Source organism: Elephas maximus, chromosome 13 (genome assembly GCF_024166365.1).
Source record: "Elephas maximus indicus isolate mEleMax1 chromosome 13, mEleMax1 primary haplotype, whole genome shotgun sequence".
Classification (NCBI taxonomy): domain Eukaryota; kingdom Metazoa; phylum Chordata; class Mammalia; order Proboscidea; family Elephantidae; genus Elephas; species Elephas maximus.
This window is the reverse complement of record NC_064831.1, coordinates 65,448,587-65,473,418: the sequence shown is the minus strand read 5'-3', so window position 1 is coordinate 65,473,418 and position 24,832 is coordinate 65,448,587. Positions and strand designations below refer to the sequence as shown.

General features: G+C 41.5%; 1 protein-coding gene across 2 annotated transcripts in view; it reads left to right on the top strand.

The window, feature by feature from the left end:
- The window catches only part of PTPN9 (protein tyrosine phosphatase non-receptor type 9), a 93,525-nt gene that overhangs the window by 12,184 nt on the left and 56,509 nt on the right, over nt 1-24,832 (top strand). For both annotated transcript variants that reach the window (XM_049852662.1, XM_049852663.1), the window contains exons 2-3: nt 20,888-21,031; nt 24,134-24,223. In XM_049852662.1, coding sequence (XP_049708619.1) covers nt 20,888-21,031; nt 24,134-24,223 — 234 coding nt within the window. The remainder of the gene's footprint in view (nt 1-20,887; nt 21,032-24,133; nt 24,224-24,832) is intronic.

The following is a 24,832-nucleotide window of genomic DNA, read 5'->3' as shown; positions in this document are numbered from 1 at the left end:
TGGAAAGGAGTTGAAACCCGTAATTGTTGTCCTGCTATCCTTCCAGTGCTACGGATACTGGTACAAAGCCTACATCAAAACTTGTGATAATAATAATGGTAAATATTTAATGAATGCTCACTGTGTGCCAAACACTGTTCTAACTGCTTTACAGATTTTAATAACGCAGCTGGTGAGGCAAAGGAAAGAAAAGAGAACAGATGTTACTCCCACATCTAGTTAGACTGCCGCTCTTCAGCCTAGAATCTCCTACATAAGTACCATTTCTTGGTTACAGAATGTATCTCCGGTAATTTGTTAAAATGTGAATTGTCATGTTTTAAACTCCTGAGTACTTAACCTGTGAGATCCAATTGAAGTTTACTCTATGAGAATAAGGAGTTTTCTGTGTAGGACAACACACTGAATGTTATGATGCATATAAACCCAAATATATAGCATCTTCTTCTTCCCCCAGCTTCTCCTAGTATAGTTCTGGGAATGACTTGAAATGTTGTTGACCTAGAGCAGTGATCCCCACACCAGCGATATCAGCATCCCCTAAGAACGCATTAAAAATGCAGATTTTTGAGTCCTACCAGACCTACTGAATCAGAAACTCTGCAGGTGGCATCCAGCAATCTGTGTTTTAACAAACCTCCAAGTGATCCTGGTGCATGCTCAGGTATGAGAACTACTGACCCAGCGTCCCCACGGTGCTGTTATGTTGGTTGGGGAACCATCTAGAAGTGGATTTAGACATCCAGGTCCACTTCAGGAAGGGAAGAGCTGAATTTACAAATTGACCCTGGAACTAGGTGTAGAGGTATTCTGATCTGGATGAAAGTTCAAGGAAGCATCTAATTCTGAACTAGAAGTGTATTGTTCCCTGGGAGAGGAGCAGCAGTAAGGCAGAGTTCTCAAAGACTAGCATTTACCATGGTTTCTCTCATCCAAAGAAAGAGCAGAGCCTCATCCACTTGAGAAATAGAAATGGAACCAGGATGTCTGCATGGTTAAAAAGAGGGCATTGAGTCCCCAAACCTTCTGTTGGCCCAGGACAGGAACCATTCCTGAAGACATGGAAGGGACTGGACAATGGGTTGGAGAGAGATGCTGATGAAGAGTGAGCTACTTGTATCAGGTGGACACTTGAGACTGTGTTGGCATCTCCTGTCTGGAGGGGAGATGGGAGGATAGAGAGGGTTAGAAACTGGCAAAACAGTCACGAAAGGAGAGACTGGACGGAGGGAGCGGGCTGACTCATTGGGGGAGAGTAAATGGGAGTATGTAGTAAGCTTATATGTGACAGACTGACTTGATTTGTAAACTTTCACTTAAAGCGCAATAAAAATTATCTTAAAAAAAGGGCATTGAGACACCTGATGTCCACTGCAGTGGCATTCCCTGGAGAGATGCTTGTGTTCCAAGAGAGTATTGAGTGAAATGAGACACAGCCTGTTCTGATTCAGCCAGGAAAACCTGCCAACTTTGGCAAGGCTATTCCATAGGGAAGCTCATGTTAGTCCACCGTGGGCTGCCATGAGAATCTGGACCCAGGAGTTACCAGATTTTACTGTCTGGGTCCTTCCAGGGACTTGAACTCCATTCTTACTGGAATTGAAAATGGGGCACTGCAGTGAGGATGGCCAGATTGCAGGCAGCTTTTCCCAGGTTCATTCTTTGCAGGTTGGCAAATGGCCTTTTATGTACAGTGAGCTGATCGACTTGTAGTATTTTGTGAGCATGTGTGAATTTATCTGAGAGCCTCCTTGGATTTGGAAGTATTGATCCAGTGGGTTTGAAATGGCTGACATCTGAGAATAGTTTCTGAGATGACTATCATTTCCTGATTGCAGAGTCTCTCCTAGCCAGCTGTATTCCCTTGAGGGAGTAATGGAGCTGGGGATCAAGGAGACATTCAGAAGCCCAGTTTCTTGAGTATGTGACTATGACTCAGGATTCAGTTACCCAGGGCACATGATGGGGCTGGATCTCAGGAAGGAAGAAGGACCAGTTGTTCAACTTGGTACACAAGCCCAGGGCCAGATAAGATAAGCCGAAGGTCTGACATTCTGAATCCTGGAATTTTGAACTAGAAGTGCTCAATTCGCTCCTGTCAGGTCCATTTGTGGCTTTGGGACTGGGACAAAGCTAAATCTGAAGTGTGTGTGTGTTGCGAGAGAGTATGTGTTCGTTTTTTTGGGATGGGCACAATTGTAAAGTAGCTTCAGTTGTATGGAGTGAAAAGAAGGTAGAACCAGGAAGGAAGGGACTAATTACTATGTTTTCAAGCTTCTTACCATTCTGATCTTTTTCTGGACTGATTGTAATTTACCAGTGGCCCTCTTCAAGTTTACTACTCAGAACTGAAGACAGTGTTACAAATGAAGTCTGATAGGCCTCCTTGTTTTGAGCCTCCTTGTCTTGGAACTCTGTGTTTCTGTAATGTGCTCCAAATTCACAATAATTTTTGGCAGTCTTAGCAAATTGTCGACTCATAGATTCAAGTCAGTTAAGATCCTTATGTCTTTTCTCATGTGGTTCTGTTAAGCCTCATCTGGTGCTTCTAAAATTTATTTTCTGCATTTATCCTTCTGAAATTTCAATTTGTTAGATTTAGTGTAGTTGTTCACGACCTTTTGTTGAGCGTTGTATACTAAGAGCCTTACAGATATTACCTCCCCCCACAGCAATTCTGTGATACATTATTCCTGTTTTACATATGTAGAAATTAAGGCTCAAAGAAGTTAAGCAACTTGCCTGGATTCCAAACAGTAAGTGATAGAACCTGGTATTCAAACGCTTGTCTGTCTGATCCAAAGCCTGTTGCTGTTGAATACCATTCTCCTAGCCCCGTGCTCCATCCTGTTTGGCCTTTTGGATCTGTGCTCTGTTTTACCATACATTTATTCTCTTAGTTAATGGTCCTCCTCTATGTGGTCAACATGTCCCAATGCCCTTATCTGAGTCATTTATAGAAACGATACTGGGCCAAGGATGGATTCAGTACAGATCATGGAGCATGGGCTTTAGAGTCAGACCTCGTTTGGAATCTGGATTGTGCCATGTGATTTGGCAAGGTCTTTACTTCTCAGGGCCTACATTTCCTCATATCTTAACAATACCTACAGATGGGCCCATTGAAAAGGTTGGATTAAAAAAAACATGGGTATAAAGTGCCTGACTCTTGCCCTAGCATACTGTATGCCCTCAGTAAATATTAGTCTATTACCTCCCCCCTTTTAGGGCATCCTTTTAAAATCTTTAAGACCCTTTTCCCCCTTCCCTAGGTCCTAGTGATTTTTTTCAGTTGGCTGTTTTGGGTACGATTGTTTATTTCAGTTAGAACTATAATATGCCCCACTATGGCAACATACTTGGCCATAGAAAGTACTGGTTTAGAACTGTACCACATTACTGTGTGATTAGTGGCCAGTTGTGTAACCTTTCTCTACCTCAGTTTCATCATATGTAAAATGTGGGTAATGATAGTACCTACCATAAAGGGTTTTTATGAGGATTAAATAACATATATAAAGTCCTTTGTACCAGGCAGATAGTAAGTGCTACATAGTTTTGCTACTATTGTTATTGTTAGGTGCTGTTGAGTCAATTTTGACTCATAGTGACCCCATGTGACAGAGTAGAACTGCCCCATGGGGTTTTCTAGGCTGTCGTCTTTATGGGAGCAGTCACCAGGCCTTTCCTCCCACTGAGCTGCTAGGTGGTTTGAACCTCCAGCCTTTTGGTTAGCAGCCAAACGTTCAACCATTGTACCACCAGGACTCCTTTTGCTACTATTGTTATCTGTTAAATGCGAATAATGCCTACTTTGTAGGTTTACTTTGATAATTAAATGAGATAAGTGTATCAGCTGCTTAGCATTTTTGCCTGGCATGTATAACTTAATGGAGCCCTGGTGGCTTAGTGGTTAAGAGATTAGCTGCTGACTAAAAGGTCAGCAGTTTGAATCTACCAGCTGCTCTTTGGAAACTTTAAGGGGCAGTTCTACTGTGTCCTATAGCTTGGCAATGAATTGAAATCAACTTGACGGCAGCCCTTTTTTTTTTTTTTTCAATATAACTTAATAGAAACAAATTTTAACCTCTACAAGATAACATGGAAGACTCATTAACTGCCTTGTTAAATATAAATGTGTCCTCTTTATCAGTGGAAGCCCTGGTGGCACAGTGGTTAAGAGCTCAGCTGCTAACCAAAAGGCCAGCAGTTTGAATCCACCAGCTGCTCCTTGGAAAAACCTTGTGGAGCAGTTCTACTCTGTCCTATAGGGCCACTATGAGTTGGAATCAACTCAATAGTATCAGGTTGTTGTTTTTTTTTTTTAATCAGTGCTTTTCAAACTAACATGGACAAGAATCACCTGGGGACCTGGTTAAAATGCAGATTCCGATTCAGCAGGTTTGTGATGCTGCCTGAGATTCAGCATTTCTGACAAAGGTCTAGGTGATGCCAGTGTTGCTGCTCTCCAGACTACACTTTAGCGCTGCTATCTATTACATGTCTTAATTTCTCTGTCTCGTTGTATTCTTTCTTGAAAGACTTGTGAAATCACTTCTAGAGACTACTACTCCCCTTTTTAAAAGCTTAAAACCCACCTTTGTAAGAATCCATTGGCTAGGGCTAGGTGTGTATGTATGTAAAACATCAGTTGTGCAGTTTACCCAGGACTGATGTCAAGGTCATCAGGGACTGGAAACCTTTGTAGGCCTCAGTAGATGTCCCCTCCTTGAAATCAGAACCACATTTCCTCATCCCCAGACCATGACACTTTGCTCATCTTTAAAGATAACTGGCAGAAGTTAATCAGGCTTCCCTGGAGTTCTCAGGATTGTCAGGTTCTGCAGGTTTGGAGGCTTGAACTGATTTGGAGTAATTAGGGGCTCCACTCTTTTGAGCTTCAGTTCTCTCCACAAGGCTTGTTCTTCCCCTCTTCAAGTGGAAGACGGTGCTTGACAGAGAAATGGAAGAAGTAGGGTTGGTCTAGACAGTTCTCACAAAGCCCTTTTGTTATCTTAGCTTTATTAACAGGTCTTGGCTCGTTCTGTCCTGACTTCTCCCAGCATTTTTCCTTCAGGTTTGAACCACCGTTCTTTTATCTTTAATGCGCCCATCTTTCTTTCTACAGGAGTATGTTTGTCAGCACCCTTTTAACATCTGTGCCCACTGGCAAACACCCTCCAACCATACCAGTTCCTTCAGGTTGTGTTTTTTGTCATTCGAAGTTGGTGTAGTTTATAGTTAATTGCATAATTGATTGTCAGAATCTTGCTTTTGAGCATTTCTTTAAAAAATACCACCATCTGTCTCCTCTTTAAAGTTTTAGATAATGAGATTTTAATTTTGCTAAATCTGCATTTTTAAAACATTATAACAAAATGGATAAAAATGTGGTCTCTCCCGAGTCAGAAAACCTGGGTTCTGATTTAGGCTCTGCTGCTTTCTTGCTCTGGGACCTTAGGCAAGTTACTTAAAAAAAAAGAAAACCAAAAAGTTAGAAATCTTAGTTTTCTCATCTGTGACGTGGGGATAATAGTACCATACCTACTTCCTAGGGCCATTGAGAGAACTTGTTAGTCCATGTAAAGCCCAGTGTCTGATTTGTGGTTAGAACTGGACATCCAGTAAATAATAGCTATTGTTAAGATCTAGTGTTGGCTAAATCAGGATGGTAAGGTTTACATAGTGCCTTCACAGACAGCAAATCATATGACTCTATGAAGTAGGCAGGTATTAACGCTTTTTTGGATGAGGAAACTATGGCACAGAAGGTTTTGATTTGCCTGAGGGCACACGGCCGCGCAGAACTGGGTATGTAGTCCAGGATTACGGGTTCCACAGGTAGGACTTGCTGTCTTAACTGCCTCCTTCTGACAATGCCTAGGTGTTGCCTGTCACACCTGAGGATTACAGTTGTCCCTCAGTATCTGAGGGGGTCAGGTTCCAGGATCCCCCGTGGATATCAGAATCTAAGAATGCTCAAATCCCTTGTATAAAAGGGAGTAGTATTTGCATATAACCTATGCACATTCTCCTGTATACTTTAAATCATCTCTAAATTACTTACAATACCTAATACAGTGTGACAATAGTTACAATAACAATAGTTGTTATCCTGTGTTGTTTAGGGAATGATGACAAGAAAAAAAAGTCTGTAAATGTTTGGTACAGATGCAACCATCATAGGCCTAACTACATAGTACACGTCAGCAACAACGTATCGTTGCTTTCCTTTAACGACCTGAAAGAGAAATGCGTAGAATAAAACACAGAATATTTAAAATACATGTATATGTAGAAAATATAATTATGAAGAGAAAATACAAATCATTCTCTTATGCACACACACACACACACACACACACACACAGAGTATTAACATTCACCAAAACCCTGGTTCTTCTCTCTTGGGGACCCTCATATGATGATGATGATGACGACTACTGTATGGTACCCACACGCCGATGTGGTGAGGAGACGAGATGTGTGGCGCTGTAGGTAAGCGGCGAGACATCAGACTAACTTGAACTTCTGACAAGATGCCAGAAGGATCATCTACACCGGAAGAACCAGGTTCCAGTTTCGGACGTTGACACTTCGGAGGAGGCTCAATAATGTGAATTTCAGGATCTGGGGAGGTTGAAGCCTGAGGATCTTCAAGTGTTGAAGGTCAAGGCTTCGCAATTTCAGATGCCTTAGTTAGAAACGTTGTTACAGGAAGCTGTTTATTCTCTTCCTTTGCATCATCAAACGAATCTTGCAGTGGTCGTAGGCATGTCAGTATCCCTTGGGTGACGTGGAGGCTTCGTTCCCTCAAAGGACCACACTTGAGGATCATATCCGTCAACACTTGCGCCTGCCGAAAAACTACTGTAACATTTTCAAGTGTCCAAACTGATGGCTCTCCCTCCTCTGAATTTTCTGCATCGTCGTCTTCTATGGAGGATTTCAGCAGATCTTTGAGTTCCTCGTTGGTAGGGGTTTCTCTATTCTGCGTGTTCCTCAACATTGTCCTCGATTGTGTCAGAGAAGCCTTCCCCACCAACTTCCCTTGCAGCATTCAGAATACTCCTGGCTTCTGCATCAATAGTGGGGAAGCCCCTGAAATCATTGACTGCCTCACTCCATAGTGACTCTCAACATGTATTGACTGTCTGGGGCTTGAGGGCATCTACAGCTTCTGCAGTGAGCACAGTTGCATCCGTAATTGTGAAGCTCGTCCGTAAATCTATGATACTGCAGTCAGGGTTAGTATCAAGGGCAGCACGAACCCTCCCGAAGGTGAGGTGGGTATAAGTCGCCTTAATGCACTTGATGACGCTTTGATCAAGTGGCTGCAGCAGTGACATAGTGTTAGGAGGCAGGAGTATCACTTCCACGTTCTAGTCGGTGAAGCAGAGCGATCAGGGATGACTGAGAGCGCTGTCAGTTATGAGGAGGACCTTGAATGACAGCCCTTTCTCTTCGAGGTATTTCTTCACTACAGGAATGAAGCACTGGTGGAACCATTCCAAAAACAAGGTGGTTGTCACTCAAGCCTCCTTGTTGTGTTGCCAGAACACGGGCAGGCAATTTTTGTTTTTGTTCTTAAGGCCTGGGGATTGTTTGCTTGGTAGACAAGGCCTGGTTTGATCATGTGACCTGCTGCATTGTCACATAGCACCAGAGTAAAGGTGATCTATCCAGGCCATGTACCCTGGGGCCAGCTTGGCACTCTTATGGATGTAGGTACAATTGGGCATCTTCTTTCAGAACAAGCCCATTTCGTCACAACTGAAGACTTGCTCTGGAAGGTCGTCTTTCCCTTCTGTGAGTTTCTCAAGCTCTTCTGGGAATGTCGATGCTGCCTTGGCATCAGCTGTTGCCAGTTCACCATGATCTTGAAGTTCTTGAGGTTGTAGAGTGTTAAATAGCTAGCCAACCATCTGTACTTACCTTAGACTCCTTCCTCTCGTTCTCCTCGCCCCCTCACCCAGTAGGCTCACAGACGCTGAGTGTTTTTCACACATAATTTTGCCATCAACAGGGGTATGTTCCTGTGACGTGTCCCCTAGCCACACACTTAATACTTTCTCAGTTTTTGCAAGCACTTTATCATGAACCAGAGAGACCATTTTTGTTGTTGTAGAGGCAGCACTAACACTTCCATGAATTTCAGCTGCTTTTTGCTTTATTCTGCGAATTCTCGATTCAGTCTTAAAGCCCACTTTGGCAAGCGACGTGCCACTTTTCAAAAGATCTAAAATTTCCATTTTCTTGAGGGAGAGAGACCACTTTATGCTCTCCTTTAGCCTTTGAGGGATTGCTTTGACCATTTAATTGCTTTTTAGGAACCATTTTTTCACAGAAACAAAGGGCACATGCAACACACAGTGAACAAAGGAGACACAAGGCAAACAATGCTCAAACAGTGAGTGCTGGAGAGACTGAGGGTTTGCAAAATGGCAGGAAGCTACAGCAGGGTATGCCTGCACTTCATTTCATTTGCGTAGATTCTGCATAGTGCTCCGAGCCTGGCAAATTCAAGTTTCACTTTTTGGAACTTTCTTTTTTGGAATATTTTCGATATTTTATTTGACTCTGCAGACGCGGAACACGCAGATACAGAGGGCCGACTGTATGTACATGGTTACTTTCTCTCTGAAACCCTTTCAGTTTTTCAACTAGTCTTTCTCCTTGGTCTGGATTAAGTCCAGTGTAGTAGTACCCATATCCTTTTAGGATGAAAGTGTCAGCAAGAATTTATCACATTTTCTGCCCCTCTCCCCTTTAAGGTAAATGTGATTTCCAGCAAATGTCCAGGTGTTTGAAGTATCCTTTCTCCATAACATCATTAGCACCCTGCCAATTTTGGGATCTTAGTCAGGAAAACAACGCATAGTCTGCATTATTGAGCAGGTTGAGGGGTATTCCAGCTCTGTCATGTCCATGCCTCCCTTTATCCTCATTCAGAAATTTTCTAGTGTGATGTGTGGATTTCTGTGAAATATCATTTTGAAATGAATTGCTATTCTATTTCCTTTCTTATGATTTGAACAAGATTTGCTCATGCATTGGCATATTGCATTCACAAATCCACTTAACTCAGATTTTCATGGGCAAGGATCATATCTTATTCATCTATTTTATAACATTCATAAATTTAAATTATTTTATTTTAGACATCTCTGTTATAAATATCTGGCATTAAGGTATTGGCAACTTAATTCCCAGATATTTTCTTCTGTGAATTAGTAGTCACCTCTTCTGTTGCTTTTTTCTCACGTCTTTCCTGATATTCTTTTGCCGTTTTATCCAGGAATTTTTCTTTACCCTCTTCTGTTTTCAGTTTTAAGCTCTCCTAATCAGATTGGCAGGTGTTTAGACAAACATGTACTTCTTATTCCCTGTGAACAGTGTACTGTTAGCAGCCCAAGAACTCATCATTCATTCATCTACTCATCAGAATGGTGCCAGGCACTATGCTTGGGTGTTGGGTATGCAGTTGTGAGCACCAAAGACCATGGCATATTCTCGCTCCCACCCACCACAAGCTTACAGTCTAGTGGTAGCAGATAGACAGTAATGTACATTTTTATAATACTGTGTGGTAAGTGCCTGGCTGGAGGTAGTGAAAACTTTGAGGGTAAAGAAGGGAGATTTAGGCTGACCCTTGAAATGTGAATAGAAGTAAGCCAGGTTTGAGGGTAGGGGAAGAATATTCCAGTATGATCTGGAAAACCAACTCCGTTTTTCTGACAGGTATTCACATTTCTATTTTCTAAAGTCTCAGCCATCGATTAGGAGATGAAGATGTTACTAATGGCCTCCCCAACTCCCTAGATTCGCTAAATCCTTTAGATTTTTTTTCACCAGAAAGACTGAGATTTCTTCCGGTTGTGTGGTTTACCCCCTTATAAACCAGCTGAAATGGGTAGCAGTTGATAAACTGCCTTCAGTTTCTTCCTTATGGAGAGCGATCAACTACTGTCATTTTCTTCTGGGAACCTGGATGACTTGCACTTGGTGAGGAGCTTCCTGTTTATTCCTTGCATTTCTGTTTTTTTGTTTTAATGTTCCTCTTCTGTGTTATATTCTTCTGTCCCTCAGCCTCTTGACATGAATTTTCTCCTATGACAGTTTAGAAATGTTTAGTTCCTGTTTTCTTGTTGAATTATTTCCTCCACTGTCTCTGGGAGTTTTTCCTCCTCTTTGCTAGCCTTTGCCTAGAGGGTGGTTTTAAACCTGAGAACAGAGATGCCAACTTGTGTTTAGTAAACACATGCTACTGACAAATGTCTCCAGCAGGAAAACTAGTGGCACATTTCCTGCAGCACCTTGGAGCATTGAGGGCGACGGGTTTGTAAAAGCAGCTATAATTCTTTGTTTACCCCTTTGTAGAGCTCCCTAACTCATTCGTTTGGCCCTCAAGTGAAGACTGTCAATCTTTTTGTGGTATAGTTTAAAATACTTTTTAAAATATGATGTTTAGAAATTGCTCTATTTTAGAGGCTATAATGTTAATACATTTTTAAAAATCGATAATACAGTCACATGATTCAAACTTAAATAGGTACAGAAAGGGATATGGTAAGTATTCTTCCTCTGATCTTGTCTCCCAGCCACCTAGTTCTCCTTCCCTAAGACAACCAATGTTACCAGTTTTCTGTGTATCCTTTGAGAGTAAATTTGTGCGTAGAAAAACACACACATGACGTCTGTATTATCTGATAAGATGAGTGATATGTGTCTTGTATTTCTCAAGGCCATTCAGTGGAGTGGAAAGAATATTGGATTTGAAAAGACTTGGATTCAAACCTCAAAACCTCAGCCTGCCATTTATTATCTGAGAGACCTGGAGCAGCTTGCTCAGGCTCTGTGCCTTGATTTCTTTACGTGGTTAATAATACTTAGCTTGTCAAGGCTGTTGAGTATGATGTATGTACAGTACCTTCTTTGGTGCATGTTAAATGCTTTACAAATGGCTGCCACCATTGTTATTTCTTGCTGGACCATACTCTTACCCACATGAACTGGGAGAGGCAAGTCTTGATATAAATGAATGGATTGAATTGCTTTCTTTATTGCAATATGTGACTAATGCTGTCTTATGTATGAAAGAGAACCATGAGCCAAGAGAGAGAGAAATAGCATTTTGAAAGAAGTAGAACATTTTCTGCCCGTCAGGTATTGGAAGACAGGCTATTCCTGGACTTGGACCGTCACACTTTGTTGGAGAGTGCTGATAAACCCTAGCCTTTCCCTTCCGCTGGTAGGAAGTCATTAACACTGACGAGCTTTTCATGTTTAAGAGCTTTTCATGTTTAATAGCTCAATTAATTCCAGCCCTTCAGTGTCGCCTGAAGCTTTGGACTTTTGTGTAAAGCTTCACTGGGTCAGCCCTGGCTTTGGATTCCCTGTTTGTTCAGTTCCCAGTGTGATGTTAATCCTTTAATAGCAGCTAGCTTTTTTCTTCTTTGGTCCTTGTACAAAGTAACAGATGGAAAAGTCCCAAATTTCGAAACTATTCCTATTTGGTTTCATCAGGAGAGTGGGTATGAGGCCTTTCATTACGGTTACCTGGGATGGTTATGGTTAGCGTTTTTGAGGAGATTTGTAGAGCTTTGAGTTTGAAGTTTACTTGGTCTCTTTACGGTCAAAAAAGTTTTTAACCCTTGGAATGCATGAATACCAGAATAAAATAAAAAGACATAATAGCGTGATTATGGAGGTTTCCTTTAAACATTTTTTGTGCATGGTAAGTGTATATATGACAAAAAATGGCCATTTCCACATTTTTTTTTACGTATACAATTCAGCGACATTAATTAGTTTATCATATTGTGCACCTGTCACCACTGTTTGCAGTTTTTTTTTCCATCACCTTAAAGTAAGAACGTTTTTGAATCCCCAGTGTGCAAAGTTCTGTGCTGGATGTTGTTTTAAGCAGTTGGTGGTGAGTCCCAAATACTGCTGTCCAGACTGCTGGGAGGAGTCCTTTTAAGAATTTATCTTTCGTATACAAATTACGGAAGCCCTGGCGGCATTAAAAAAAAAAAAAAAAAAAAATTTTTATTTATTTATTTTTTTTGAGGAGTCCTTTTAAGAATTTATCTTTCGTATACAAATTACGGAAGCCCTGGCGGCATAGTGAGTGGTTAAGTGCTATGGCTGCCAAACAAGAGATCGGCAGTTTGAATTCACCAGGCGCTCCTTGGAAACTGTGGGGTAGTTCTGTTCTGTCCTATAGAGTCGCTATGAGTGGGAATCGACTCGATGGCAACAGCTTTGGGTTTTTATACAAATTGCATTTAGTATATCCTCTCGGATGTGGTATTTAACGTATTGGTAGAGAAGACTTAATTGGGGAACCACTGGAAGATAGAAATGTTTACCGATTTGAGTATGTCAGTTTATGAATTGCACATCATATTTTATTTATTAGAAAGTATGAAATATAGAATTTCTTACAGGTAAGGCCTGCACAAGCAATCAGAAACATTTTATGTCTGCCTTGCTAGTCTGTTAAATTGACGTATAAACTATTTAATGTCTTATTATCTGGGAAGCCTAAGGTTGGTAGTTGCCTTCAAGTTGATTCTGACTCATGGTGACCCCATGTGTGCAAATAGAACTACTCCATGGGGAGTTCAAGGCTGTGACCTTTTGGAAGCAGATCACCAGGACTGTCTTCCAAGGTTCCCCTAGGTAGGTCTGAACTACCACCTTTCAGCTAGTGGTCAAGTGCTTAACCATTGGTGCCACTCCAGAATCAGAAACATTTTAGAAATGTTAAAATACCCCATAGTTTCTGTGGCTTTTTTAAGGAAAGCATTAGAAATAAACCAATAAAAGTGAAACTCACTTTTTAAAATTTTGGCTTATAGAAACAGAGCAAATAAATAGGGACAATGAAGGGAAAGTGAGTAGAAATCAGCTAGACTTGAGTGCACTGTACTTTTTAAAAAATAATGTGAAGCAGGTCTGGTTGCAAACACTAATTCTACTGTCTTCCTGCTATAAGAATGATTCAGGAACTCATCACAGCTGCACTGCATTCTGGTTGTTCCATTTCCAGTACTCTGTTTTCCCTGCCTCCTTATCTCCTCATCTTTGCTTTTAGAGTAGGTTACTGTCTGAAAGTAAATTTTAAAAAGTCCTTGTTTCTTCCTTTTCTGTCTATCCTTTAAATGTTAATATACTGTAGAGTCTGTCATTCATTCATTCACTTGTCACAGATACTTATTAGATGACTACTTTGTGTCAGGCACTGTGGTAGGAACTGGGTGAATAAGAGAGATGTGATCGCTGCCCTCAGGGAACTTAACTTAGCTCCCTGTTGCTAGATGTTTTCCTTCCAGTTTGCTTTCCCCACCATTAACAGTTATTTTTCAGGGTGGGGAGGATACCATTATCTCATCCTTTTGCCTAGAGCTCTGTTGACACCTTCATGTCTATAGGATCCTATCGGGAATCTGGAACGTGGCATACAATACCCCACCCAGTCTGGCTTAGCCTCTCAGTAGACTCATCTTTAACCATTCCCTGTTACACACGCTAGACACACCAGCTCCACTGTCTCTCCAGTAAGCCCTTTGCACATTTTGCTTTCTCTGACTGGAATGCTTTTCTCTGCCTGGCAAATTCCTACTCATTCTTTTAGGTACTTCCCTAAAAAGATATTTTTTATTGCCCTAGAATGAGTTAGTGTGAAAGTGTCCCTGCTTGGTGCAAATGGTTAAGGCATTCAGCTGCCAACCAAAAGGTTGGAGGTTCCAGTCTACCCACACACACTTTGGAAGAAAGGCCTAGTGATCTCTTTCTGAAGAATCAGCCACTGACGATCCTGTGGAGCACAGTTCTGCTCTGACATAGTGGAGTCGCTATGAGTTGGAATCAACAACAACTGTTGTGTTTGCTTGTTTTTTAGCGAGTTAGAATCCCATAGTACTCTGTTCATAGACCTGTTACTTTTGGTTGCAGTCGAGTTCATTTGACATAGGTTACTGTCATGGATTGAATTGTGTCCCCCAAAAATATGTGTATCAATTTGGCTAGGCCATGATTCCCAGTATTTTATGATTGTCCACCATGTTGTCATCTGATGTGATTTTTCTGTGTTATAAATCCTGTCTATGATGTTAATGACATGGGATTAGTGGCAGTTATGTTAATGGGGTGGGACTCAATCTACAAGATTAGACTGTGTCTTAAAACAATCTCTTTTGAGATATAAAAGAGAGAAGTGAGCAGAGAGACAGGGGACCTCATACCACCAAGAAAGAAGCGGTGGGGGCATAGCGTGTCCTTTGGACCCAGGGTCCCCGTGTTGAGGAGCTCCTCAGCAGGGGAAGGTTGATGACAAGGATCTTCCTCCAGAGCCGACAAAGAGAGACAGCCTTCTCCTGGAGCTGGCACCCTGAATTTGGACTTCCAGCCTCCTAGGCTGTGAGAGAATAAATTTCTCTTTGTTAAACCCATCCACTTGTAGTATTTCTGTTACAGCAACACTAGATGACCAAGACAGTGACCCCATGTGTGCAGACAACTGTGCTCCATGGGGTTTTCAAGGTTGTGAATATCAGAAACAGGTCGCCCTTCCTGTCTTCCGAGGAGCCTCTGGATGGGCTTGAACTGCCAACCTTTCGGCTAGTAGTCCAGTACTTAACTAACTGTGACACCCAGTAACTTCAGATCTGTTCTGGAACTTATAGAATTTTATGGTGGTGATCTATTTATATGTTAGTTTCCCTGCCTTAAATGGCTGTAAACTGCTCAAAATAGGGCCTTTGTCTCTCTAGATTGTCTCATCCACAGCCTCTATAGTGTGTAGCACACAGTAGGCTCTCAGCAAGTCTTGGTTGTGAATGCTTGACTGACTACATGAGTGTATGCCGGAAACAGCTTTACTGTTCATTGCCTTGAGGAGGATACTACTGTTGCTAGTTGTGGAAGATTGCCAGAGGGAATTATTCTCTGAACTAGAACAGTATATGCTTGAATTAATTTGTCCCTCTTCTCCCTTCCTCCCAAGTTAGTACTGTTGTTGGTGTTTTGTTAGTATTTTTCTGTTGAATTTAAATTTAAAGTCATGAAAATAGCTGTGCAGGACGATGGGATTATACGTGTCCCTCCCTTTTGGATGAATTTTCTTTATTGTTTCATAACCTGATAAAATTAGAAATTTTTCTTAAAACTTTTCCTTCTCAGATGCGATAGAACCTTGCTTGAGAAAGCAATGGCTCATTGAAAAATCACGTTTTAAAAGCATTATTTTCCTGATTAAATGAAATGTTTGAAATAAACCAGAAAGTATTAATTCAAAGTGACTAGATTTATCTTCAAGTTTGGCACAATTACCAAAGGCTAATGGAAAAATTGTAGTTTTAATTTGAAAATTCACCAAACCTCTCCTTGCTGCCTTAGAGCGAGCTCGTGTGTCCTTGCTCAGATTCTGTTCCCTAGCAGATTGATACGGGCTGAAGGAATGAATACACATACCAAGGCAGCAGTTCACAATGCTGGGAAAGTGGGAGAACAAGCATGAGGGGAAGAAGGTAGTTTACTAACACGTCTGTCACTGAAATGATGGGAAAAGGGCACGTTTGCTGAAATAGAGAGAGAACCTCAAATCAGACGAAAGCACTACATCGAGTCTTGTGATGGAATCATGTTCCTTATTTAGGCATTCAGTGCGGGATGACTTCTGCGTTTTTTGCATGATGTTTGTCCTGTACAGAGTTGTTGCGTTTTTATATAGTCATGTGCTGCATAACGTCCCTTTGGGCAAGGGCGGACCGCATATACGTCCATGGTCCCATAAAGTTGTACAGGCAGACCCTGGGTTATGAATGCGTTTCATTCCTAAACTCGTCTATAAGTCGAATCTGTACATAAGCTGGAACAGCTTGGTACCGTTCCTATCTAACGTCAGTTAGATGTTTGTCTTAGTATATGGTGTACCTTTCTCTGCATAAAAAATGTTAAAGAAACATTTCCAGATATGCTAAAACATCTTTAACATAATACAGTAATAATAAAATTAATGCTTTTGCAAAGTAGCCCCTGGTTGTTATTATGAATTTTTAATATAATAGGCTTTATGGGGTTGGTTCCTAACTACGGTTGTATGTGTAGGTCGGAGGACATTTGTAACTCGGGGACCGCCTGTATATAATATAGTCTTTGCATGATGTCCAAATCACATAATGTCCTACTTCACAGAATTTATCGTGAATGTTAAGTGGCATATGACTGTAATGAACAGTCATGTGAGAAATAGCTCCTATCCAGTTTCATGCTGTTAAAAAGAACTTGTGCTCAGGACAGCAGTGTACATCTCTAGAGCTATCTGTGTAGTCTGTTCCCGGAAAGTAGGAACAAAAGGATTTAGAGATGGAAGGAGAAGTATAAATACTTCTGGACGCAGCTTCTTCTGTGTCACCATAGAGCCCTGAATAAGGAGTTGCTCCTTTAATGACTGGTTTTTCTTGCAGTTGAACACATATTGCAGGTTTCTAATTTAGATTTATGCTTTTAGATAAAATGGATTAGGGAGACTGAATTGATACAGGCTAAAAAAAAAAAAAATTTTTTTTTTTTTAAAGGGAAACAACAAAGGCCATGTGATTCTAAGGAACTATGTCTCTGTTGAAAGAAGTGTTAGTGTGAAATGACTGGAGTAAAAAAAAAAACATTTCATCCATTTAGAGATGTGGCGGGTGCTTTTATATCAGTTGTCTCATTCAGTCTGTATCTTTTTAGATTAGGAAACTGATGCTCAGAGAGATTAAATGACTTGCCCAAATATCACTCAGCAGTAAGTGGCAGATGGGTTCTTTCTGACTCCAAACACTCTAAACCACTAGACTTGTTCCCTGGTGGTTAGGTGACTGATATCCCAAGAGACAGACGTTTTCTGTTATTTCAAGAGCAGGTTCTTATAGGTCTGGCTCTTTGCTCTCACTCAGGTCATCTTGGAGCACATGATTTAAGGCACTACCTCTGGAACTGAGAAAAAAATTAAAACTGAGAGGGCCAGCATATTTTTCCTGACCCACTGGGTGAGACTACCCCTTGTCCAAAGCTCATATTGAAATTGTAGCTGCTCTTGCAAGTTTGATGTAACAGGAAGACTATGTTCTTGGTTTTTTTCTCTCCAGTACCATGATTTCAACACCAGTGGATGGTGTCCAAGGTGTGCCCTGCTTAATCGACAGATTTCTCAGCCATTTTGTAGCAGGTTCTCTAGAATCTCTATCTTCATGGCCATAGTTAAAGAAACTTGTTTCTATCTATTTAAACATGATTGTGGGAGAAGTATGTAACTACAGTAAGCCTTTTGACTCTGCAGGAAAAAATCTTATCCTCACCTGAAAAGATAATTGAGGATGGTTGTATGTGGTAATGTTAGTTTTTCTGTATATCAATTCAGACCTTTCCCCAAAGGAATACCAGAGCTATTTAAACTGTGACCACTCCTTAGCTGCCAGGTATTAACAACTTGTGGTTATTCATAAAACTAGACCAGATTCAGACCACTGGTGTTGAATTGAAATATCTTGTAAGCTGTGACTCATCTTTTGGTTCATTCTTTCTTCCACCAGAAAATACACTGAATATTAATTTCAGTTATCCCTGAAGAGTGTATTGCTCATTGAAGTTGCTTGGACTTGTTTTTCTGGTAGTCAGCAAGGCCACAAATCAGTCTCTACTCAGTGATTGTGCTGGATCCATGTGTAAACAGAGGGTGAAATCTGATTAACTGTCCAGAGAAAGGCTGTGAAAATGAGACTATCCTTTCTTGACACCTTTTAGAGGTTCATCTCTTCACCAGGGATGGGGATGCAGGAGGGTGAATCTGAGGCTGAACAGAGCAGGTGGCATGTGTGTGCTTGTGCCTGTAAATATCATATCACTGTTTACAGTACACTGAACTTTCTTCATGGTCAGGCCAAACAGGAGGAATTGTTCCCGTGCATAAAGCCAAGAATAACATCCTGACCAGCAGGGAGACAGAGGTCAGCTCAAGGCAGCAGCTCTTGGGAGCTATGGAACATCAAGAACCATGGAGGAACTGAGTTTAGTAAGAAGGAAGGCGAGATAATACTTTGAAGGAAGTGTGTGAAACGTAGGTATCTCATATTGGGGCATAGTTTATTGATGAAAAATTATCTTAACAGTTGGTTATGTGATAAATTCACATCACCTCCTGGTCATTTAACTGGCTTTTCCGCTCATACCTAAACATTAAGGAGCGCTGGTTGTGCAATTGTTAAGCGCTCGGCTGCTACTGAAAGGTCAGTGGTTTGACCCCACCAGCTGCTTGGTGGGAGAAAAGACCCGGTAATCTGCTCCGGTAAAGGTTACAGCCCAGGAAACCCTATGGGACAGTTCTACTCTGCCCTATAGAGTTGTTGAAAGTCAGAATCGACAGCACACAACAATGACAACCTACACATTAGTTTGTTGGTTCATTATTTTTATTAGAAATAGCATATATCAGCCAAGCAGTGGGGAAAAGACATTCTACTCTTCTGGTGTTTTATTCTGGAATCAATTTCACAGTAGCCCAGGAGAGGGTTGGATTTAGAAGAAAATATATTAACTTAAAAAACAAACACCACTTACAGAAGTCTCCTGGAGGCCTTCTGGACTGGCTAGAGTTTTGTTTCTGGAATCTTTCTTTGCCCACATCTCTTCTCTTCCCTTCCGTCTTTCCTCGTTCTGATGCCAGCCACTCACCCCACTGCTGCAGCTCAAACCGTTTTCTTGTGGAGCATTCTAAGTTTGTCCTGTTGTCTTCTCTGGGACTCACTTCTCTGGTCTGGCTTCAGCTGGTTCTGGGCCAAAGTGATCGTCTGAAAGCTTTTCTTCATTGGGCTTTATTTCTTGGCTGTTTTCATGCACTTTGCCTGATTAGTTTTGCTGGTTCTCTCCTTTTCCAGTGGTGTAAGTTATATTGCCTCAGTTGGAAGGCTTGACAGCTTAGGTGCAGCCTCAGTCCTCTTAGACTTTTCTCTCGTTTATAAAGTGCCTTTTTTCTTTCCTAGAAACTGGGGTGAATCAGGTGCTCTGTTGTGAAATATTGCTGACACTCCCGGGATTCTAGTTTGGTAGTTATTTAAACATGTATGTAGCAATTTAGATTGTATTTGCTAGGGTAGGACTTGTTGCCAAGACTCTAAAGTAGGTCATCGCTGTTGTTCTTTCCCCCCTTATTTTTCAAGTGTAAAATTAGAATTAAAGAGTGAATTACCTTGCCGTGGTCACGCAGCAAGTTGGCCTTATACCTTTTGATGTAAACTTTATTTTTGTATTCCTTATACTTCTTAGCACAGGTATTAGCTTAACAAATAGTAGGTATTGAATAAATATGAATAAGTACATCTTAACTGTGGGTTGATTGGTAATAGGGGTATGACTAAAATTCAGAGTTCTTGTCAGGTTGATCACATGTTAAACCAACAGCTGAAAAATGTAGAAAGGGAAAGGACAGAGTAGCCATGCAGAAAGCTTTTAGCAATTCAGAATATACGTGCAGAACATCCCGTTTTTAATCATATTCTAAAGCGAAGTTTGGCTGGAGCAGAAATTGGCTATGATGTAAGGCGGAATAGGGCAAGAGAGGATAAAAGAACATGATTTAATCTAGAGGAAGGAACAGTTCTAGCAACAGACACCTTGTCAGCTTGAGAGTGTAAATTTCCTACCCCTTTTCCAGTACTAGGGACCCTCCTCAATCAAGCCACTATCTGTTGTGTGCTGTTGAGTTGATTCTGACTCATAGCAACCCTGTGTGGCAGAGTAGAACTGTTCCATAGTGTTGCCTAGGCTGTAATTTTTATGGAAGCAGATCGCCAGGTCTTTTTTCCTGTGGAGGTACCGAGTGGCTGGTGCATTTGAACTGCTGGCCTTTCTATTAGCAGCTGAGCACATAACCATTGCGCCACCAGGGCTGCTTCAGCCACTCTCTAGAGGAGCTGTTGATGCCTCTCTGGGGCCTAGTAGCATGGCTACCATGTGAAGCATGAACAGGCCCAGTGGGGCCAGTGAGGGTAAAGAACAGTTGACCTTTTCTCTTCAGACAAAGATTAGACGGGACTATGAAACATAAAAAAATACTCATGAAGGCTGTGCTTCTTAGTTCAAGCAGAAACACAAGGCCAAATGGGCAGCTCCTGTCTGGAGACAGGATGAGAAGGCAGGAAGGGACATGAGCTGGTTGGATGGACACAGGAAACTTGGGGTGGAAAGGTGGAGTATGCTGTCACATTATAGGGTTTGCAACCAGTGTCACATAACAATATGTATATCAATTTTTGTATGAGAAATTAACTTGACCTGTAAACTTTCACCTAAAGCACAATTAAAAAAAAAAAAAAAACTGACCTTTTGATTTGTTAAATTCTTCCTAATAGTTTTGCTGCTCTCAAATAGTCCTGCCAGTTCCAAAGCCAAAGCCATTTTGATTATTTTGCTGTCTCCAGTTGGCTTGTGGGGCCAAAACAGCAGCTAAGACTGCTGTACTACATGATGCGTTATTCAGTAACTCTTCAGAGGATCCAACAGTACTAACAACAACAAACGGTCTGCCTGTTTCTCCATTTGGGGGCCAGTAATTTGCACCTCATTTGGGTATTCTGGACTTCCTCCTTATTGTTTTCTCATGCATCCTTGTGGTAGACCCTGCTCTCTGAACCTGGGCTCTGGCTTCTGGCCTCACTGCGTTGTACTCATTTTAACTATTTCTGGTTTCAGAACTGCTTCCGCCTTTTGTCTTTTCCTGTTTCCCTGTGGTAAACTTTGGGTTCAGACTTGCTCAGGGAAAGGGTGATAGTTTTTGTTTGTTTTTTTGGTTCCATAGATATGTTCTCTTCTTACTAATTATTCTTTCTTTCTCATACAGGCCACCAAGCAGTTTCTTGAAGAGATCAACAAGTGGACAGTTCAGTACAACGTTTCTCCGCTCTCTTGGAATGTGGCTGTCAAGTTCCTCATGGCCAGGAAGTTTGATGTGCTCCGTGCCATAGAGTTATTTCACTCCTACAGAGTACGTTGCTCAGGGGTGGACCAGACCTGTGGCAGTTATTATGGTTCTCTCAGTGCCATCCCCCTCCCATGAAAAGATCATCAGTCTCACAAAGGTTTTTGGATAGTTGAGGCTGAGCCCAGCAGCTCCTAGAAGGCAGAACTAATATGTCTAAGTCATGATTGTAGAGCAGGATACCACCTCTGATGATGGAGATTAAGGAGGTAGCCTGACGTCATCTTGATGGCAGGATAAACAGTTCACATTTCCCGGAACCTTGAGTCCTAGCTCTCCTCACTGGTCTCTGGCCACATGCCGCTTTTACTCCACTGGTTTCCAGCATCTCTGGGTTTTTTAGAAACCTGCCATTCAGGTGAATGTTTAGTGGGCAGTTTGGTTCAGGAAGGGAGGTTTATCACTGGACAAAAAGCAGTTGTATTACCTAGGTCCATTGTCTTAACATTAACTTTGTGCAAATATAGTTGTACAGCGTGTTACTTTGTTTTTTGAGGGGACATTGACTTTGGTTCTGTTTACTTTCTTAGTTGGCAGCATCCTTGATATAACATTATATGACGTGTTACGTCTTCTGAAGAGACACAAAAATTCCCTAGATTTAAAAAAAAAAAAAAAAATTGGGATAACAAACTCTAAGATTAGTTTAGGTCCAACACTCACTTACGCCTATCTTGTGGGTAAGCATATTCAGTATTCCTTCATTTATTCAACAGATATTTACAGTATTCCTACTATGTTCCAGGTATAGAGATTACTATTTAAAAAGACAGATTAAAACAAACATTTGTAGAACAACCAAAATAAAACCCACTGTCGTAGAGTTGATTCCTGTAGCGACCCTATAGGACAAAAAAGAACTGCCCCATAGTGTTTCCAAGGCTGTAAATCTTTATGGAAGCAGACTGCCCCATCTTTCTCCTGCAGAGCTCCTGGTGAGTTTGAACCACCAGCCTTTTGGTTTGCAGCCTTTTGGTTAACCACTGTGCCAACAGGGCTCCTCCAAATTTTAGAACAGTGTTTGATAAATGTTATGATAGGGCAGTACTAGGTTCTCTGGAAGCACATCTAGTTAGGAGGGTCAAGGAAGCCTTCCTGAGGAAATGACTTCTAAATTAAGATCTGAAGGATGAGTAGGAAACAGGTTGGGGAGTGTGACAGAGAGAAGAGAAGTTCAGATGCCTAATGGTGAGAGAGAAATTCATCTGGGCAGGAATGTTGATGGGAATGGGGGCATGGCAAGAGACTGGGCAGCAGAGGTAAACAAGGCCAGATCAGGGAGTATCTGCTTTTTCTTTCATTGACGATATAAATGGGATTGACTAGATCATGTTTGCATTCTGGAAGGTTTATTTTGTGCTCTAGAAAATGAATAAGAAGGGCTAGACTGGAAGCAGAAAGACCAATTACAAGGCTCTTGCACTTACCTGAGAGAGAGGTGATTGTAGTGTCATTAAGAATAGTGTCAGGAGATGGCGAGAGATTCTAGAGAGGTAAAATCAATAGGACAGTGTTGCTTAAATTGGTGTGTGAGGAGAGAAGAGTCAAGGATTCCAGGTTTCTCCTGACTTGGCTGGCAGGGTAAATGGTGGTGGCATTCACTAGTTCAGGAGACACTGTGAAGGTATGTGGAGAGACAAGGTCATGAGTTCTGTTTTAGCCATTGTAAGTTTGAAGTAGCTTTGGGATATCCGAGTAGACATGTTCTCTGAGCAGTTATCAGATACATGAACCTAGGGTTCAGGAAAGAAATTTGAGCTGGAAATAGAGATTTAGGAGTCACCAAAGTAGAGCTGAATATTGAAGCCATGAGGATGGATGAGATCATTCAGGGAGAGTGTGAGGAATAGGAAGATGTGTAGGGTAGAACGTTACCTCAGACATTTTTCTTTCTTTGGTCTAGTATTGTTTTAAAAGTTGAATTCAAATGCTTTAGGAGGATCCCACCACTAATACTGCCTTTACTTACATATCTTGCTGTCTTGTCTCTGAAGGCATTTAGAATTCGATTTTAGGGATGGATTAGGGAAGATGTAAACAAAGACCTAGTTTTATTCTCTAGGGTACTCCTAGCACTTAGCTTAGTACCTGGCAAATCATAGGTACTCTACAAATATTTATGAATGAATTGAGGGGCAAATGAGTGGAAAAAAAGGGCCTACAAAAGAGACTTAGGAGAAACCATTTAAGAAATAGGAAAACTAAGAGTATTTTTTTGTCCTCATGGTATTCAGAGGTAGAGAATGTTTTGTGAAGAAGGGAATGTGAGTGGTCAACCTTGTCATGTAAAAGGACTGAAAATGTTCACTGAACTCAGTGACAGGGGTCTCAAGACAAAGGTCCTGGACAAAGCTTTCAGTGGAGTAGCTTGGGACGAAACCAGAATACAGTGGACAGAGGAGGGGGGAACTAAGGATGAGTTTAAAGAATCTGGCCAAAGAGGTGAGGAAAATGAAGCTGTAGTAGCTGTTGCTGGAGAGGACACGGAGTAGAGGGAAAAGCCCGTATTTAAGATAGAAGAGGTCTGATCCTGGAGGTGTGTGAGGATGTGGACTTCCAGACAGTTTTTAGGTCTGTATTTCAGTATCCTGGTGCAAAATTGAAGGCGCCCTGGTGGTGCAGGGGTTGAAGCTATCGACTGCTAATCGAAAGGTCGGTGTTTTGAAACCACGAGTGGCTCCAAGGGAGAAAGATGTGGCAGCCTGCTTTAGTAGAAATTTACAGCCTCGGAAACTCTATCGGGTCACCATGAGTCATAACCGACTTGATGGCAATGGGCTTGGCTTGGTCTGGTTCTGCTGCAAAGTCAGCACTGCTGCACGTTCAGGATTTTGGTCTATACCCTAATAGTATATATTGGTTGGCTGTCTGGGTCAGGATTCTCACTGAGTCAGAAAAATACCCTATCTAGGGGCTAATAAGGTAGCATTGGGCAGGAATTCTAATTGCACTCAGCTGGGGCCTGGAAGGGGCTTTACCAAGGAATTCATGGTTTACTTAGCTGACTTCTTCTAAAATCCCTTACCTCTGAGGTCTCGCGATTTCATGAAGCTGTCTTGGATATACAGTATTTTCACAGTAATGATTCTTGCTGCACCTCATTTTTAGGAAACACGAAGGAAGGAAGGCATCGTGAAGCTGAAACCTCATGAGGAACCTCTCCGTTCTGAGATCCTCAGTGGAAAGTTCACCATCTTAGTGAGTCTTTATGGTCCCCTATTGTAGTACCTCATCACTTCCTTTTATAGCTGTTGTCTTGTTTTGACGTTGTTCCTCGATACCTTATCCCAAATCTAGAAAGTCTCAACAGTCAGTAATAGGTAAGAAGCAGCTGTGCAGTGTGGCACAAAACTGTTCTAGTAATAATTGTCATTATGGAGAATTAGTTGTACAGTAGACTTAGAAAAGTTACTTCATTGGTCCATTAAGGTTAATCCAGGCCTTTGAGATGGGTGTACAGTATGTCAGAGACCTGTCCTTCCTTACTTAACTAAAGCTTTCCACTTAAGAGTACTCAGCCTTTTAGGTAAGTATACGATGATACTTCTGAGGCAGAGCGTGGTAACTATGGTCCTGTTCTGTGGTTCTCCGCAGCTCCTTCTTTCATTTGCCATCTTACCTGGGAAGTTAGGAAGGCAGCCAGTGTAGAACCATTTTTTGATCTCTCTATAGTTGAAGGGCAAAGAGAATGTAGTTTTTTCCTACCACAGGAATATGGTCCAGGGGGATGCTCAGAGAATCCATCATGGGATGGTACAAACTTTCTAGAGAAATTGATGCAGGTCAGGGACTGTTGTGGTTTCCTAT